Here is a 16587-nt window from a genome sequence, read left to right as displayed (position 1 = left end):
AATTGTGCTGAGTAAACTACACAGTGCAAGTGACATATCTATAGAATCCTACACAATGTATATGTTTTTGATGCAGTACTTTTATATTGACAGTAGAATTATTTGTTTATTAGTCGGTCTCCTCAGCTACACAGTTACTTGGGGGTGAAAGTCTCAAAGCATTGCTCACTCTATTCCGTTGCACGTTAGGTACACAGATACAAATCCAAGGAATTTTGGGATAAAATTCTTTTTTAAAATACTGGTATTGTGCAACTCTGTAAATACAGTAAGAACCACTGAACTGCACAATTTGAATTGGCGAACTGTGTAAGTGAATTATATCTTAATAAAGCAGTTTAAAAGACTAATGGATTACTCACAAGTTATTGACCCCCTCCCCCGCAAAAAAAAATAAAAAATAAAAAATAAAAAACAGAATGAGATACAATCAATCCTCCAGATTTAAAATACTCACAGGATGAGCCACGATGCATTGCTTTACATGGACCAAGCCAGCAAACAACTTGGAAGGCATGAGACAAGAAGTGGAACTGCTTAAGATCACTCGATCATCAACGACGGAATCTAACTGAGCAAAAATCTTCTTCTTCAGTTCTAGGTCTTCTGGAACACACTCCTGAAAAGGGCACATTGAAATGACTATTCATGACCACTCAACTCAGGCCCCAAGCAAAGTATTTCATGTTTGTTTCATTCCCCAAATGAACCACTTTGAAAATGATAAGGTTCAGGACATGTTATCCCAAAATATGGCAACTTGGCATTTGAGAAAACAGCTGAAGCAGGGAGGTCCCTCTGACCTTTGCTCTCTCCTCCCCTAAAGCAGGCTGTAAAAGAATTTTCTGCCCTTCCGTTGAAGCAGGTCATAAGACCCTCATACCAGAGGGACCCTCCCTACACCCAGAGAAAAACAATCTCCTTGTCTCTGAAGACGCAAGGACACGGGAGAATCTGAACAAACAGGCCTTGCCAACTTCCCTCTAGTTTAATGCCAGCTAGATCATACCCTTTGTCCCAGTATACCTCTGAAACACTGTCCATTCTTTATCAAACCTAAGCATGTGTCGTGTAAAACTTACAATAAATACATCTGTATGTTTCTCTCTCGTTCATCTATCTTTTGTTATAGGGCCCTCAGCCATGCACCTTTCCATAGGAGAAGAAAAGATTTTACTTGTTCTGCCTTACAAAATCCACCAACAAGATTTAAGGACAAGAAAACGCTGCTGGAAAATATGATAAATCTTGATAACTCTGGCAAGTGGGTGATGAATATATGGGAGTTTGTTGTACTTTCTAATTTTGAATAGCCTGGAAATTCTCATAATAAAAAAGTCTGCCAACGATATGGGGGTGGATTCTACAAACAAAACACACAACAGCACCCCAGGCAAACTGCTAAAAACATCAGTAGTTATCATCAACATTTATTTTCCTTATCTGCTTTGACCATCAGATCAACAGATCTTCAAGGAAAAATCTCATCCTCATGAAATGAACAAACATGTTACATCCGTAATTCCCAAAAGGCTTTTTGAGATTCCATTTCTAATTGGAGATCCTTTTGAAAAAGATCTCCATTTCCAAAGATCCAAAACTACGTTAATCGGGGTAGGGGAGTGGGATAAAGATGCAAATTTGGATTAAATACTGCAGATAACAACCACTCTCAAGTTCTAATTACAAAGCTAGAGTGAGAGTGAGATGATACCTTCTAACACCCAGCACTGGCCCACAGGCGAGGCGTGTTCCCTGCCACATGAGGATGAAGAGGACACCGCCCTGCTGTGGATGGAAGCAGACCAGGGGGAAGATGCAAGAGCTGCTCTGACGCTTTGGAAATACTAGAGCTGTCCTTCCCCTCCTGACATCTGCACCTCTGGGATCACACCAGGGGTCACTCCTAACCAAGGTCCCTGCTCACCTAGGGGCAACAGGTGCTGCAGGGGAGGAGGTAGGGCCTCCCAACATTCCCCAGTGACTTCAGGAGAATGACTCTCAGTGTGGTGCAATAACCATCCCATCAGAATCAACTGCGTGGCTTGTTAAAAATGCAAATTCTTGGGCTCCCATCCCGGACCTACTGAATCAGAGTCTCGGGGGGTGGGTTCCAGGCATCTGCAGTTCTAACAAGCATCCCTGATGATTCCTGTTCCCACTAAAGTTTGGGAACCACTCTTCTGAGGTGTGTATCCAAAGCGTCAGTCCTTAATGCTCTCGGTGCCGTGTGCCACGAAACACATCCTCAAGGGTTTCCTCTCCATCCCAACTATTCAGGGATAAACAAGGTGCCCTGATGGGAAATGGGAAGGTTATTAGCACTGCAGCCATCTCATGGTCCCTAACCACCTGATCAATTTCACTAAAATGTTAAATTTACATATCATATGAGCTCATGAATACAGTATAAACACCAGCAGATAATTGGGCAGATGTGAAATTCAATGCTGAAGTACTACTAGAAATTGTATCAGAATCACCCTTCAAAAATAAATGTTTTCAAGTTTAACTGAATAATGCTAATAGTTAATAATATCTAACATATTGAAATCAGCTGTGTAAATAGTGTGACATGAATTTTGCATCTATATTATCTACAAGATTTTTAAAGTTTTATTGTAAGGGCAGGGAGCCCATATTGGATTTTTTTATACTTTTTAAAAATATAATTAAACCACGTGAATCTTTTTAAGGAAACAAAAGGTCGCATAAGCACCACATCTCAAAGACAGAAAAAAAAAATCAGTCATTTAAGAACTGTAAAGCCCATTGTGTTAACTCCCCTTATCAAAGGGGGAAAAAGAGTTACAGTAGCTGGCTCATTGTATTGAGTCATTCCTGGATCAGTTAAGTCTGCAAGTTGGGTTAAGTTTAAATGGAGCCTTGTAGCAAAGCCAGAGACGAAGAATGATGCAGATCCTGTGTAAGCTAATAAAAGAGTCTCCATGAATAGCCTTATTGTAAGCCTGTCATGCAGATTCTCCCCTGAAATTCTATGCCTTTCTTCAGATCATTTGATTATCAAAGAGGCAAGAAAACCTGAACCAGAGGAAACTCAAATCTGTTCCAATTATGTAAGAGTTTTTAATGGCACATTTGCTTGAAGTTTTGTTGCTGTAGTTGTTGCTGTTTTTAAGAGTGACCCAATTGTGTTGGATGTGCTGGGCTGGGGTTATAAGGATGCTGTCCATGTCACGGCTGAGTTTATTTCCTTGCTATTATTCATTCAGATACCCTTGGTCTGAGAAAGGGAGTCGGACAAATTTATCAGGACCTTCCTCACTTGCAGTTGGTTACAAAGCTCAGAGAAGCTGCCATCATTCTCTTTGCCCTAAAGGGACTGGGAGGACAGGCAGGGAAGAACGTCAGTGAGACAGCTATGAAGGTACCTGCACTCCCTCTGCAAACCAGAGAGATGCGCCCCATGCACTCTCAACTCTGTCTTTCATGGGCTCTTTCTAGAGACAGGCACCAAATGTGAAGCACTAGCAAAAATTCTACCACTACTAAAGGTAATCAGCTTGATTTTGCTTAATTAAAGATTGACAGCATCTTTCAAAGCACTGACTTTTGTTTGTTTGGGTTTTGTTGGTTTTGAGGCAGGGGAGGGAGACACAACTCATGACAAATAATATTCTCATGCACAACCACCATCGGCACGCCCAGATTTTGACAAATAAAACTCTGGGGAGAGGTAAAGCACAATGCACTTCCCAGTTCTCACAACTGTTCTGTCAAAAGGGTCACCCTCTTCCTTAGACTGATCACTGGCTCAGGCAGTATGAGCAGCTGACAGGTGAGGCAGAGTTTAGACACTGTATGTGGCATTTCCTGCCTTTCTTGAAGGGAAAACAACAACATGATGCTATTCCAGGCATTACTTTTAATGCTCTCTAACTTGTATTTTTAAAGTAAATCAATTATAAGCTTCAGTGTTTTATGGTTAGTGAAAGTTACCTGTGTGGTTAATTCAACTCATTAGGGCCCTGATGTGGAAAACTGGCACAGCCCCAGCAAGTCTGCTACCTGGACCATTCCCAGGGGAAGGGTGTGCTGGGTAAGTACTCACTTCTGAAGTTTATCCACTTGTTTATGCAACATACATTTTCCAAAACATAGATTTTCATGATGAAAAAAAAAATTCTGTCAAGTTTGTTGTTGTTTTTAAATCCATCCAGGCATTTTACTATTTTTATTTTTTATTTTTATTTTTTGAGATTGAGTCTCACTCTGTTGCTCAGGCTGGAGTGCAATGGCATGATCTCAGCTCATTGCAACCTCCATCTCTTAGGTCAAGAGATTCTCCTGCCTCAGCCTCCCAAGTAGCTGGGACTACAGGCCCGCACCACCACACCCGGCTAATTTTTGTATTTTCAGTAGAGACGGGGCTTCATCATGCTGGCCAGGTTGTTCTCGAACTCCTGACCTCAGATGATCTGCCCACCTCAACCTCCCAAAGTGCTGGGATTACAGGTGTGAGCCACCGCACGCGGCCAATCCAGGCATTTTAAATAGGCATCCTGTTGCTAGAAAATCTGTATTTGCTAGTGCAGAATATCTGGAAGCAGCCTCCAATGTGCTTTACAGAAAGAAAAAACAGATTAGAAGACTTCAATACTTAGGGTACTTTACATGCAAAGAAGATCTATTGGATAATTTTAAGAGGAAAAGACATGGTAAGAAAGGAAATATGAATTAGAATCCTACTGCAATGATAGCAGAAGGAAATCCACTCTCAGGCTGAAGCTGGAGGCGTTCTACATTATAAACTCTGTTAGCACCAGTTACATCTCTGGCTTAAATCTGCCTAATTAACACCCCAGTTTCTCTTCATCATTTCTCCCAAGAGTACAATCTTTAAAATCTGTCAGATTAATAGACTGCTATGACAACACTTTTTAAAGAGGTGGACACCATAATTATTTATTTAAAAAAAAGAAGAATCTTTTTGCTCTAGAATAAATACTGTGTTAAGTAAAAGGGGAAAGAGCGCATCTATTTTCAACATTACAGGCAAGTAACTCACTGTGTTCTAACCAGGAGCTCGTTTTTTTTCCTTAAAAATCAAAATAAAGGGCTTATTTTTTAGTTTCAAGAAAAAGCATATTACAAATCATGAACCGTTCTGCCATAATAGAGAAGGAATTATACCCAATCAAGAGAGACCTTTCCAGAATAAGTCAGTGTAGACTGAGTTTCAGAATGTGACTTCCTAGGGCTGAGGTGTTCCCGTTACAAGGATTATTGTTGTTTGCTTTAAAGAGCAGTCCTGTCTCCAGGTGGCCGCAGAGGACCCAGAGGTGGCCACCATGGCACAGGCATCGGTTGCTGTCCTGATTATGTGTCTGTCCCATCCTCATTCCAATGGCGTTTTTATACCATTTGTGAAATCACTTACTTAGAATTGTGTTAAAATGCTTGACATGAAAAAATAATACAACTGAAAATATTCCATGTAATCCTGCAATTATATAGTTTTACTGCATTTCTAGTATTTCTCGTAAGGAAGAAGTGAGAGTTTGGAATACAAACGTTTCTGGGGATGGAGTCTCGCTCTGTCGCCCAGGCTGGGGTACAGTGGTGCGATCTCGGCTCACTGCAACCCCCGCCTCTCGGGTTCCAGTGATTCTCCTGACTCAGCCTCCAGAGTAGCTGGGATTACAGGTGTGCACCACCACGCCCAACTAATTTTTTGTATTTTTAGTAGAGACAGGGTTTATTCTGAACACATACGCAAAAAAACTCAACAAAAAAGGATAGTACATTATGACCAACTAGAGTTTATCCCAGGAATGCAAGACTAGTTCAACTTTTTAAAATCAGTATCATTCATGATATAAACAGATTTAAGAAGAAAAATTATGTGATCATCCCAACAGATGTAAAAAAATCATTTCACAAAATTCAACCTCCCTTCATGTTTTTATTTTTTATTTTTATTTTTATTTTTTGAGATGGAGTCTCGCTCTGTCACCCAGGCTGGAGTGCAGTGGCAGGATCTCAGCTCATTGCAAGCTCTGCCTCCCGGGTTCACGCCATTCTCCTGCCTCAGCCTCCCAAGTAGCTGGGACTACAAGTGCCCGCCACCACGCCCGGCTAATTTTTTTTTTTTTTTTTTTTGTAGAGACAGGATTTCACCGTGTCAGCCAGGATGGTCTCGATCTCCTGACCTCGTGATCTGCCTGCCTCAGCCTCTCAAAGTGCTGGGATTACAGGCGTGAGCCACTGTGCCCGGCCCATTCATGACATTTTTTAGAACTCTCAGCAATCTAGGAATAGATGGGAATTCCCTTAACACGATGAAAGATAGCTATTATTCCTATGCTAACATCACACTTCATGGTGAAAAACTCAAGGCTTTCCTACTTAACACTGGGAATAAGGCAAGCTGTCTCGCTCTGTTGCCCAGGCTGGACAGATTCTATTCTGGAATAGAATTTTATTCCACATCATATTGATGTCCTAGCCAGTGCAATAAGGCAAAAGAAAGGTATAAAAAGCACATAGATTGAAAATGAAACCGTCTGTATTCACATAAGACATAAATGCCTACATAGAAAATCCCAAAGAATCTATGAAGAAGTCCAAGAACTAATGAGCTCAGCAAGATTGCAGGATGCAGGTCAATACAAAAAAAAATTGTATTTCTACACAGTAGCAATTAATAATTGAAAATTTTAAAATGTTAAATACCATTCACAATAGCACACACACACTAGAATTCCTTAGGCATAAATCTAAGAAAATGCCTTCAGTATGCAGAAAACTATGGAACGCTGATGAAATCAGTCAAAGGAGACCTAGGTAAAGTGGAGAGCTATACCATAATCATGAACTAGAAAACTCAGTATCGTTAACATGTCAGTTCTCCTCAACTTGATCTGCTGATTCATCGAAATCCCAATAGAAATCCCAGAAGTTTCTTTTGTAGATATCAGCAAACTGATTCTAAGATATGGAAGGCAAAGGAATCAGAATAGCCAAAAACATTTTGAAAAAGAAGTTGGATGACATACTATCTAATTTCAAGGCTTAATACAAAGCTACAATAATGAAGAGAAAGTAATATTGGCACATACTGTTACATTGACACATGGATCAATATTATATAACGAGAGCCCAGAGATAGATGCATACAAATCTAATCAGCTGATTTCTTACAAAGGTAAAAAGACAAGTCAATGGGGAAGAGACAGGGTTCAACAAATGGTGCTGGACAACTGGATTTTCACAGGCAAAGAAATGTAACTTAGTATTACCATATATTTTATATGACATTAATTCAAGTGGATCATAGCCATACATGTACAATTTTAAACTATAAATGTTCTAAAATAAAACAGAAAATCTGTGAGGCCTTGGGTTAGTCAAAAAATTTTAAGAAATAACACAATGGCCAGATGCAGTGGCTCACACCTGTAATCCCAGAACTGAGAGGCCAAGGTGGGCAGATCACCTGAAGTCAGGAGTTTGAGATGAGCCTGGGCAATGTGGCAAAACCCTGTCTCTACTAGAAATACAAAAATTAGCTGGGATGGTGGCACACGCCTGTAATTCCAGCTACTCAGGAGGCTGAGGCACCAGAATCTCACTTGAACCTGGGAGGTGAAGGCTGCAGTGAGCCAAGATTCCACCACTGCATGCCAGCCTGGGCGACAGAGTGAGACTGTCTCAAAAAAAAAAAAAAGAAAAGAAAAGAAATAATACAAATATCAGGCACCTGGTGCATGCCTATGTCCCAGCTACTAGAGAGGCTGAGGCAGGAGGATTGCTTGAGCCCAGGAGTTCCAGACTGCAGTAAGCTATAATCTGTACTCAGGCCTGGGCAAGACCACGATTCTTAAAACTACACAGACAGACAGACAGACACATACACACACACACACACCAGAATGCCCTTCTTAGCAACCCCAGCCCTTCCTTCTCTTCTTAGCCAGTTATGCTCCTGTTACGTGACCTGCCCACCCCTCACTCTTCACGGCCTTTCTGCACCCTCCTGGGTGACCCAGCGCAGGGAAACTCTGGGAGAGGGTGGATACGGAGGAAGAAACTCTGAGCAGCAGAGGGAAGTCAGATGAAAAGGGACCAGCACCAGTCATCAGTGCTTTGCCTCTCAGTGGCACACCCACACTTCTTTGCCCTGCTTTGTGACAGTAGGAGCCTGGTGGGATGAAGAGGCTTCCCTTCCTCTCTTCCTGGGCTCTTCCAGTGCAGACTGCCAGCAGGCTATGAGTTCACTGGCAGCCCAGCTCAAGGATTCCAGCTTCCAGTCCCAGCTTATCCACCTCAGTCCAGCCTCTGTGGACCAGCTCTGGCCCAGGGCAGCCTAGAGAACAGGAAGGCATCCTCCATCCACTGGACCACAGCCTCAGCCCTGGGCGGTGACCCCTCCAAGTCCTGTATTTCCTTGGTATTCTCTCTCAGCCTTAGGGTGTTCTTTAGTGTTCTGCTTAGAATACTAAAGTTAGAAGTTAATCTCTTATTACCAGTTACTAATTTTTCATATTAAATTTGCCGTTTTCCAATGAATGGTGTGGTTTCTGTCTCCTGGCATGACCTCCACCAATACAGGAAACAGGTGTACTCACCAAACTCACTGGCTACAAATAATCCTGGGCACACCCTAATAATTAATGAGACTTCAACATTATCCTGAATGTTCATTCTAAACCTTATTTATTTATTTATTTAGAGACGGAGTCTCACTCTGTTGCCCAGGCTGGAGTACAGTGGTGCGATCTCGGCTCAGTGCAAGCTCTGCCTCCCGGGTTCACGCCATTCTCTTGCCTCAGTCTCCCGAGTAGTTGAGACTACAGGCGCTGCCACCACGCCCGGCTAATTTTTTGTATTTTTAGTAGAGACGGGGTTTCACTGTGTTAGCCAGGATGGTCTCGAACTCCTGACCTCGTGATCCGCCGGCCTTGGCCTCCCAAAGCGCTGGGATAACAGGCGTGAGCCACCGCGCCCAGCCGGCAGCTGCTGTTTTCTAAGAGTTCAGTAATTTGCTAATTTATTGAAGAGTGACATACATACCAAAGAATGTATACAGTAAGTGTGCTGCTGGGTGGGTTTTCACACAAAGGGCACATGTGGGCAGCAGAGAACCCTTCCCGGCGGCCGTCTCCACTGGGCCTCACCGTGGGGATCTTCCCTTCCCACCCCCACTAGGGCAGCCACTGTCTCCACTTCCACAGCCAGCTGTTCTATTTTTTATTTCTCTAAATGCTACTGAGGTTTATCATCTTTTCACAGGCACACTGACTCTCTGGTTTTCCTCTTCCTGAAATGCCGGTTCCTATATTTTGCCCATTTTTCTATTGGGGCATTTGTCTTTTTTTTTACTGAGTTATATTTTTTAATACGATGCAGACACTGCAAACATTATATTTTGTAATATGATGCAGACACTGCAAACATTTTTCTTGGTCTGCTGCTTATCTTCTGATTCTGTAAATAGCACCCTCCTGCCCCACAGAGGTCCAATGTTTACAAACCCAGCATTTGTTCGTGGTTTTCATACCTCACTTTGTGAGGCCCTCCTACCTCCATGTTTTGGGACCTGTGCTATCTTCTAGAACCTTTTAGTATTTCTTAAATGTTTATTTATTTAATCCATCTTGTGTTTACTTTTTCTCATGCCTACTTTTATATGTAGTATGAAGTAAACTTTATCAATCTTTATTAAAAAGACCTGGCAGCTCCAGATAGCAATCTTACCTTAGGCCGCAGGCTCCAGAGCTGGGGTGAAGGCTGGCACCACAAACCAAGCAGCCAAGGCCTCACCTCCAGCAGCTCAGAACCACGTGGAGAAACGGCCAGACACACAAAGCCACGACACAGCATGACTCACCCCATCCCAGGATCGTGGAAACAGCTCAGGGTGGGAGAAAGCCTGACTGATTCTGATGCGAGCGGGGCAGGTGGCACTAAGGCCTCACAGAAGGAAACACTCCAGGCTGGGCACGGTGGCTCACACCTGTCATCCCAGCACTTTGGGAGGCCGAGGAGGGCGGATCACGAGGTCAGGAGATCGAGACCATCCTGGTGAACACGGTGAAACCCTGTCTCTACTAAAAATACAAAAAAACTAGCCGGGCGAGGTGGCGGCGCCTGTAGTCCCAGCTACTCGGGAGGCTGAGGCAGGAGAATGGCGGGAACCCGGGAGGCGGAGCTTGCAGTGAGCTGAGATCCGGCCACTGCACTCCAGCCTGGGTGACAGAGCGAGACTCCGCCTTAAAAAAAAAGAAAAAAAAAGGGAAACACTCTTGAGACTGGGTGTCTAAGGTGAACAGAGTGTCTCCTGAGAGAGAAAAGCAGTACCCAGAGCTGCGGAGGTGCCAAACCATCTTCCCAAGCACAGGAGTGCTTTTGGGCCTCCAGGGGCTCAGCACTGTGGGAGGAGGGGGTGGGAGGAGGAGGCGGGAGGGCGGCCTGGGGGGAGCAGGGGGCGGGAGGATGGCCTGCTGGGAGGGATGGGGCGGGAGGAGGTCCTGGTGGAAGGGATAAGGTGGGAGGATGACCTAGTGGGAGAAGGGGTCAGGAGGAGGGCCTGGTGGGAGGCCCTGGGAAGGGGTGCCAGGGGATGGCGGTACAGATGACTGTTAGGACACCCTTTCAGCACTCATACAATAAAAGCAATGACCAAATCTGTTGCCTGAAAACAGGAACAAAATAAACTATGACAGGTTTGAGCGTTACCCTAAAGGAAGCTCTGGAATCCAGCCAGGCCTCTTAGGGGGAGAATGGTATTTTAATTGACTTGCCAGTGTGAATATTTTCTTGGCAGCCCCCATTATCTAGGATGCCATTAGTACCAACACGAGCCATTTAGCAGCCTGCATTGAAAACAATAACTAAGTAGTTGTTTCACTCTTGGCCGTATTTCCAAGGAGAGATCACAAGTTTCATCCATTTGACTTTCTTTAGGCCTGTGGCTGCCGCCTAAATCCAAAGCGCTCATGGAAAGGGCAGTTTTGACCTGGAGCCTTAAGGTTGGTACTCCAGCTCTGGGGGAGGGGCTGCCGAGTTTGTCGTCTCCTAAAGCTAAAGCGGCAGCACACGACGTAGGTTTTCCAACACCGGCAGGAACGGTACCGTCCCACTGCCCTAATCATTAGCCAAACGTGCCTAAATTGCACTTAAATGTAAAAAAGCATATGTAAAACTGTTGGCATAAGAAACTCTAAAAGTCAACCATTATCATTACTAATATCTCCCAGCAATTCAAACAGTACCTGGTATGCAGCAAGCACTTTATATGCCTTTTCATTTAACTCTCAGAGTAAGCTATACTTACCTGATACACATTTTGTAAATGGAGAAATCTGTTTTACAAGCTGGTGTAACTAAGAAGGAAGGGCAGCAGAACCTGAAGCGGGGTCTGCCCACCTCCTGAGCCTCAGTGTGGATGCTGCCAGCCTGCTGCCACCCATGCAGGCAGCCCAGAGGAGACCTGCATGTCACACCTACCAGGCAACCTGCACCAAAGGCCTTTTAGAAAATAAACATGCTTTTATCTCTACAAAAGTAACATATGCTCATTGTCAAAAATGTAGACAAACCGCAACCAAACTCCACCTCCAAGAGAGAACCAGTATTGATGTTTGGGTTTTTTCCCAGGGTCTTACTTTGAAAAACACAGATCACTACACACGAAGGCCTGCAGTCTTACTCCAAGTAAGATTAAGACACATAGTGATTGATTGATTTTTCTCAAGAAAAAAATCTAAGACTCCTTCCCCTCTGCTATGGCGTTCTGAAGGAAGCCAACCAGCGTGACTGTCTCAATAACTTCTGTCTCATGAGCTTTCACCCCATCCTCCAACAGGCTGGAGAAATGTTATCATCCCCCTTCTGAACCAGGTGTTAAATTGACTTACTGGGGAGATTCTCAAAGGCCAATGTGACCCATGTACTTTCTAAACTGAGCTTCTTCCGCCCTTTTTTAAACAAGGACAGGTCGCTAGCATGGGGTCCCACACAAATCGAAACCATGACCTACCATTGCACATTCAACAGATTGGAAAAACTAAATAATCAGATGATACCAAGTGCTGAAGAAGATCTGGAGAAATGAAAACTCAATACATTTGGAAATGTATAAAACGACACATTTTGGACAACATGGCATTATTCGAAGACGTAGTAGTACTGAAAACGCACAAATCCTGCAAGCCAGAAATGCTGCCTATGTCCATGCAGAGAGGAACCCTCAAAAAGAGGCTGCAGAATGCCCGAGGGAGAGCAAAAGCAAGACACGAAAATGAGTCAGGTGTCCGTCAAAGGGAGGCTGTGTCAATTGTGCCTATTCCTATTAACCGACACTAAAATCAATAAAACTAACATGAATAAAAAGGTGTTAATGTGTCAATCAGACCAGATCTCAAAAAGCGTATGACTGAGCAAAAACAAGCAAACTGCAAAAATATAAACATTTCTGTATACATAAATATGTTCATTATACAAGGTACGTGCAGGAGATCGAGACCAGCCTGGCCAACATGGTGAAACCTTGTCTCTACTAAAAATACAAAAATTAGCTGGGCATGATGGTACGTTCCTGTAGTCCCAGCTACTCAGGAGGCTGAGGCAGGAGAATCGCTTGAACTCAGGAGGCAGAGGTTGCAATGAGCCAAGACTGTGCCACTGCACTCCAGCCTGGGCAACAGAGTGAGACTCCGTCTCCAAAAATAAATACATAAAATTTAAAGCATACAAAATAGTATTACTGTTATTTGTTGACTGTCAGAAATATGTACTAAAAGTATAAAAGTATGAACAGAAGGACACCCATCAAATTTGTGGTAATGGTTGCCTTTAAGGAGGAAGGAGGAGGAGAAACGGTCTTAGGGAGGGCTTCACCAGGAACTGCAATTATTAAAGTCTATTTCTGTGTGAGAACCAGCCATTCATAACTTTTGGCCATCTTAATAGTGGGTTGTTTGTATCCTTCTTCATTTGTAGCAGTTATTTATATATTAGCCTTTTGGAATTTTTTTACTGCTCTCAATGTCTTTCTGATCTGCCACTTGCTGACTTTGTTCATTGTATCTGCCTCACAGAAGTGCATTAATCTGAGGTAGATTTGTCACTTTCGCTTTAGATTCCATCTGGTGTCAGAAAAACCTTTAAAACTTTCAAGAATATAAAAACATTCCTTCAGGACAAAAACATGCTACACACAGCCACCTTCGCCATATCCCTGAAAGAAAACCTCTGCACCTTTTTCAAAGCAACTTTGATGATGCTTTCTGACCATAAGTCCCTTGACAGGAACCCCTTAGTCAACTAAAAAGATTCTAAATATTTCAGATTAAATTTGCTCTTATTTTTAGAAAAGATACACCAAAGCAGTTTAAGCAGAGGAGCAGAATAATTTCTTTAGCAGTCTTGTACAAGCACTGCAAGGCTGGACAATATCTCCAGCTTAAGGGATATCAGACTTTTAAATATCCCAACTATTCTCTAAGCATACCCAGAAGTGACCTAAAGGACAGATAAACAAAGTTTCGCAGCAGGGAATACCTTGGGACTAAGCAAAAAACTAAACTGAGTCACAAACCTGCAACTACTCCCCACTCCCTGCTGAGTGACCCTGGGCAAGTCGCTTGACTGCTATGATCTCTGCACATCGGAAAACAAATAACAGACTTTAAGGAATGAACCAAAACACAAGATGTCAAAGGTGCCCCAGGGCTGGACTTGGGCAGAAAGTTCCTAGGAGCTGCTCAGGAGTAATTTGGAGAATCGGTTTCATTGTCTCCCCTGTGGAAGGAAAGAGCCACACACAAACAGCTGGAAAGCAGCACTGCTGGGTCTTGGAGAGGACAATGGCCATTAATCCCTGAGCAAGGGTAAGAGAAAACAGAGGCAGGCACCAGTCGCCCTGCAGCTTGGCAGCCTCCGAGAGGGTGGATTCATGCTACTCCCAAATTCTGCAGTATTGTTTTGAAGATCCTCCTCTTGGCAAAGACCTGGCCCTGAGCCATAGAGTTTCCAGAATGCTGGCAGCAACAGTATGACGTGCTCCTCTAGTTCGGATATTTGATCCTCCAAATCTCATGTTAAAATATGGTCCCCAGTGTTGGATGTGGGGGCCACAGGGAGGTGTTTGGGTCATGGGGGTGGATCCCATGTGAATAAATTAATGCCCTCCTGGAGGGGGCTGTGAGTGGTTCTTGCTCTATTAGTTTCCATGAGAACTAGTTGGAAAAAAAAAAAAAAAAGCCCATCACCTCCCTTGTCTCCCTCTCACCATGTGATCTCTACACACAGCAGCTTCCCTTCACCTTCCGCCATGGGTGGGAGCAGCCTAAAGCCCTCACCAGAAGCCAGGTAGATGCCAACACCATGATTCTGGAAGAGCCTGCAGAACCAAGAGCCAAATAAACATCTTTTCTTTATAAATTGCCCAACCTCGGGTATTCCTTCATAGCAACACAATGCACTTGGATATATGCCTTCTTATAGGCATGGCCTCGCAGCCTTCCATATGCCCCAATCTCTAGAAGGGGGTGAGGAATTCTTAAACAAGTGTTAAGGGCCACAAGAAATAAAGGAAAAGATGGGTAAATCTGACTGCATTGAAAAAATTTTTAAGTATGTACATAAAAGGACACTAAAGACAGGGGTGGCTGGCAAAATGTGATCAGATATTAAAGGATTTAGCATCTAAAATATTTAAAGAGTTGTTATAAATCAGTGAAAGAAACGTTAAACGATTTTGTTTAAATGGGCAAAATGTACAACAGATACTTCACATCCACACACATGCACGCACGCACACAAGCAGAAGCAGCTCAAATACACAAGCCCTTGAATAATTAGGGAAATGCAAATTAAAAGAATGAGTTATCATTGCATACATATCAGACTGGCACAAACTTAACTGTCTCTCCTATGGTTCTGGTGAAAAAATAAACTGGTATATTACTTTGGAAAACTCTGTGTGTGTATGTGTGTATCTGTGTGTGTGTGTGTGTGTGTGTAGTTGAAGTTGCACCTGCTATACAAAACAGCGAGTCTATGCTTAATTACAAACTCTATGTACAGGAATGTAAGAAGAGATGTACAGGAATATGCATAACAGCACTCTTTATAATTCAGCATTGCTGATAATATTTATACATCCATCAACAGGGAAACAGATAAGTAAATTGTGTAATATTTGTAGGAAACACAGCAATGAATGAAAATAAGTTGCAGAATAAGTCACACAATATAAATTTTTTTTTTTGTTTTGAGACAGAGTCTCGCTCTGTTGCCCAGGCTGGAGTGCAGTGGAGCAATCTTGGCTCACTGCAAGCTCCGCCTCCTGGGTTCACACCATTCTCCTGCCTCAGCCTCCCAAGTAGCTGGGACTACAGGCACCTGCCACCTCGCCCAGCTAACTTTTTTGTAATTTTTTTTTCAGTAGAGACGGGGTTTCACCATGTTAGCCAGGATGGTCTCGCTTCCCTGACCTCCTGATCTGCCCGCCTCGGCCTCCCAAAGTGCTGGTACTACAGCAGTGAGCCACCACGCCCGGCCCACACAGTATAACATTTAAATAAAGTTCAAAATCCCACAGTACTGTACTATATATTATTTACAGCTGCATAAACATGTAGTAAAAAATACACAAAGAAAGTATAAATGACAAAGCTCATGTCACAATCCCCTCTGGACAAAAGACAGCTACAACAGGGACCTGTACTTGTAAAGTTTTTTTTTTCCCCCTTAAATTGGATGGATATACACAAGTCTTCACTATATTATTCTATGACTTTTTGTATGTCTAAAATATTTCACTGAAAATGCTATAAGGTTCACTTTTAAATTATCTGAGCCTGGCACGGTGGCTCACGTTTGTCATCCTGCACTTTGGGAGGCTGAGGCGAGCAGATAACCTGAGGTCAGGAGTTTAAGACCAGCTTGGCCAACACGGTGAAACCCATCTCTACTAAAAATACAAAAATTAGCCGGGCATGGTGGTGGGCGCCTGTAGTCCCAGCTACTTAGGAGGCTGAGGCAGGAGAATCACTTTAACCTAGGAGGCCGGGATTGCAGTGAACTGAAATCGCCCTCTGCACTCTAGCTTGGGCAACAGAGCGAGATTCCGTCTCAAAAATAAAATAAAAGATCTGGAAAGCCATCCTGGCCAAAATGGTGAAACCCCATCTCTACTAAAATACAAAAAAAAAAAAAAATTAGCCGGGCATGGTGGCGCACGCCTGTTGTCCCAGCTACTCGGGAGGCTGAGGCAGTGGAATCGCTTGAACCCGGGAGGCGGAGGTTGCAGTGAGCCGAGATTGGGCTGGAAAGCTACACATGAATACTTCAACACAGGGGTCTGCGACCCCCGGGGCCTCAGACTGGTACGTCCCTGGCCTGTTAGGAACCAGGCCACACAGCAGGAGGTGAGCCATGTGCCTGAGCTCCACCTCCTGCTAGATGAGCGCGGCATTAGATTCTCATAGGAGCGCAAACCCTGTTGTGAACCGCGCACCTAAGGGATCTAGGTTGTGCTCTCCTCATGAGAATCTTACCAATGCCTTATATAACATCAGCAGTGGAACAGTTTCATCCCGAAGCCATTCGCACCTC

General features: G+C 43.5%; 1 protein-coding gene and 1 long non-coding RNA gene across 5 annotated transcripts in view; one reads left to right on the top strand and one right to left on the bottom strand.

Moving 5' to 3' along the window:
• Positions 1–16587, bottom strand: part of CRYL1 (crystallin lambda 1) — a 105441-nt gene that overhangs the window by 34565 nt on the left and 54289 nt on the right. For all 3 annotated transcript variants that reach the window (XM_033177045.1, XM_033177044.1, XM_033177043.1), the window contains exon 4: positions 458–619. In XM_033177045.1, the coding sequence (XP_033032936.1) occupies positions 458–619 (162 nt within the window). The remainder of the gene's footprint in view (positions 1–457; positions 620–16587) is intronic.
• LOC117063344 lies at positions 2962–14921 on the top strand. Of its 2 annotated transcripts, none has more exons than XR_004428878.1 (3): positions 2962–3077; positions 3986–4060; positions 14278–14921. It is a non-coding gene; the product is annotated as an uncharacterized LOC117063344 (long non-coding RNA). The 2 variants fall into 2 exon arrangements; XR_004428877.1 differs by lacking the exon at positions 14278–14921 and adding an exon at positions 11623–12425.

The sequence above is a fragment of the Trachypithecus francoisi genome, unplaced genomic scaffold (genome assembly GCF_009764315.1).
Source record: "Trachypithecus francoisi isolate TF-2019V2 unplaced genomic scaffold, Tfra_2.0 Lachesis_group18, whole genome shotgun sequence".
NCBI lineage: Eukaryota > Metazoa > Chordata > Mammalia > Primates > Cercopithecidae > Trachypithecus > Trachypithecus francoisi.
Note: the sequence above shows the minus strand (reverse complement) of the source record. Positions and strands in the feature narration are given on the sequence as shown.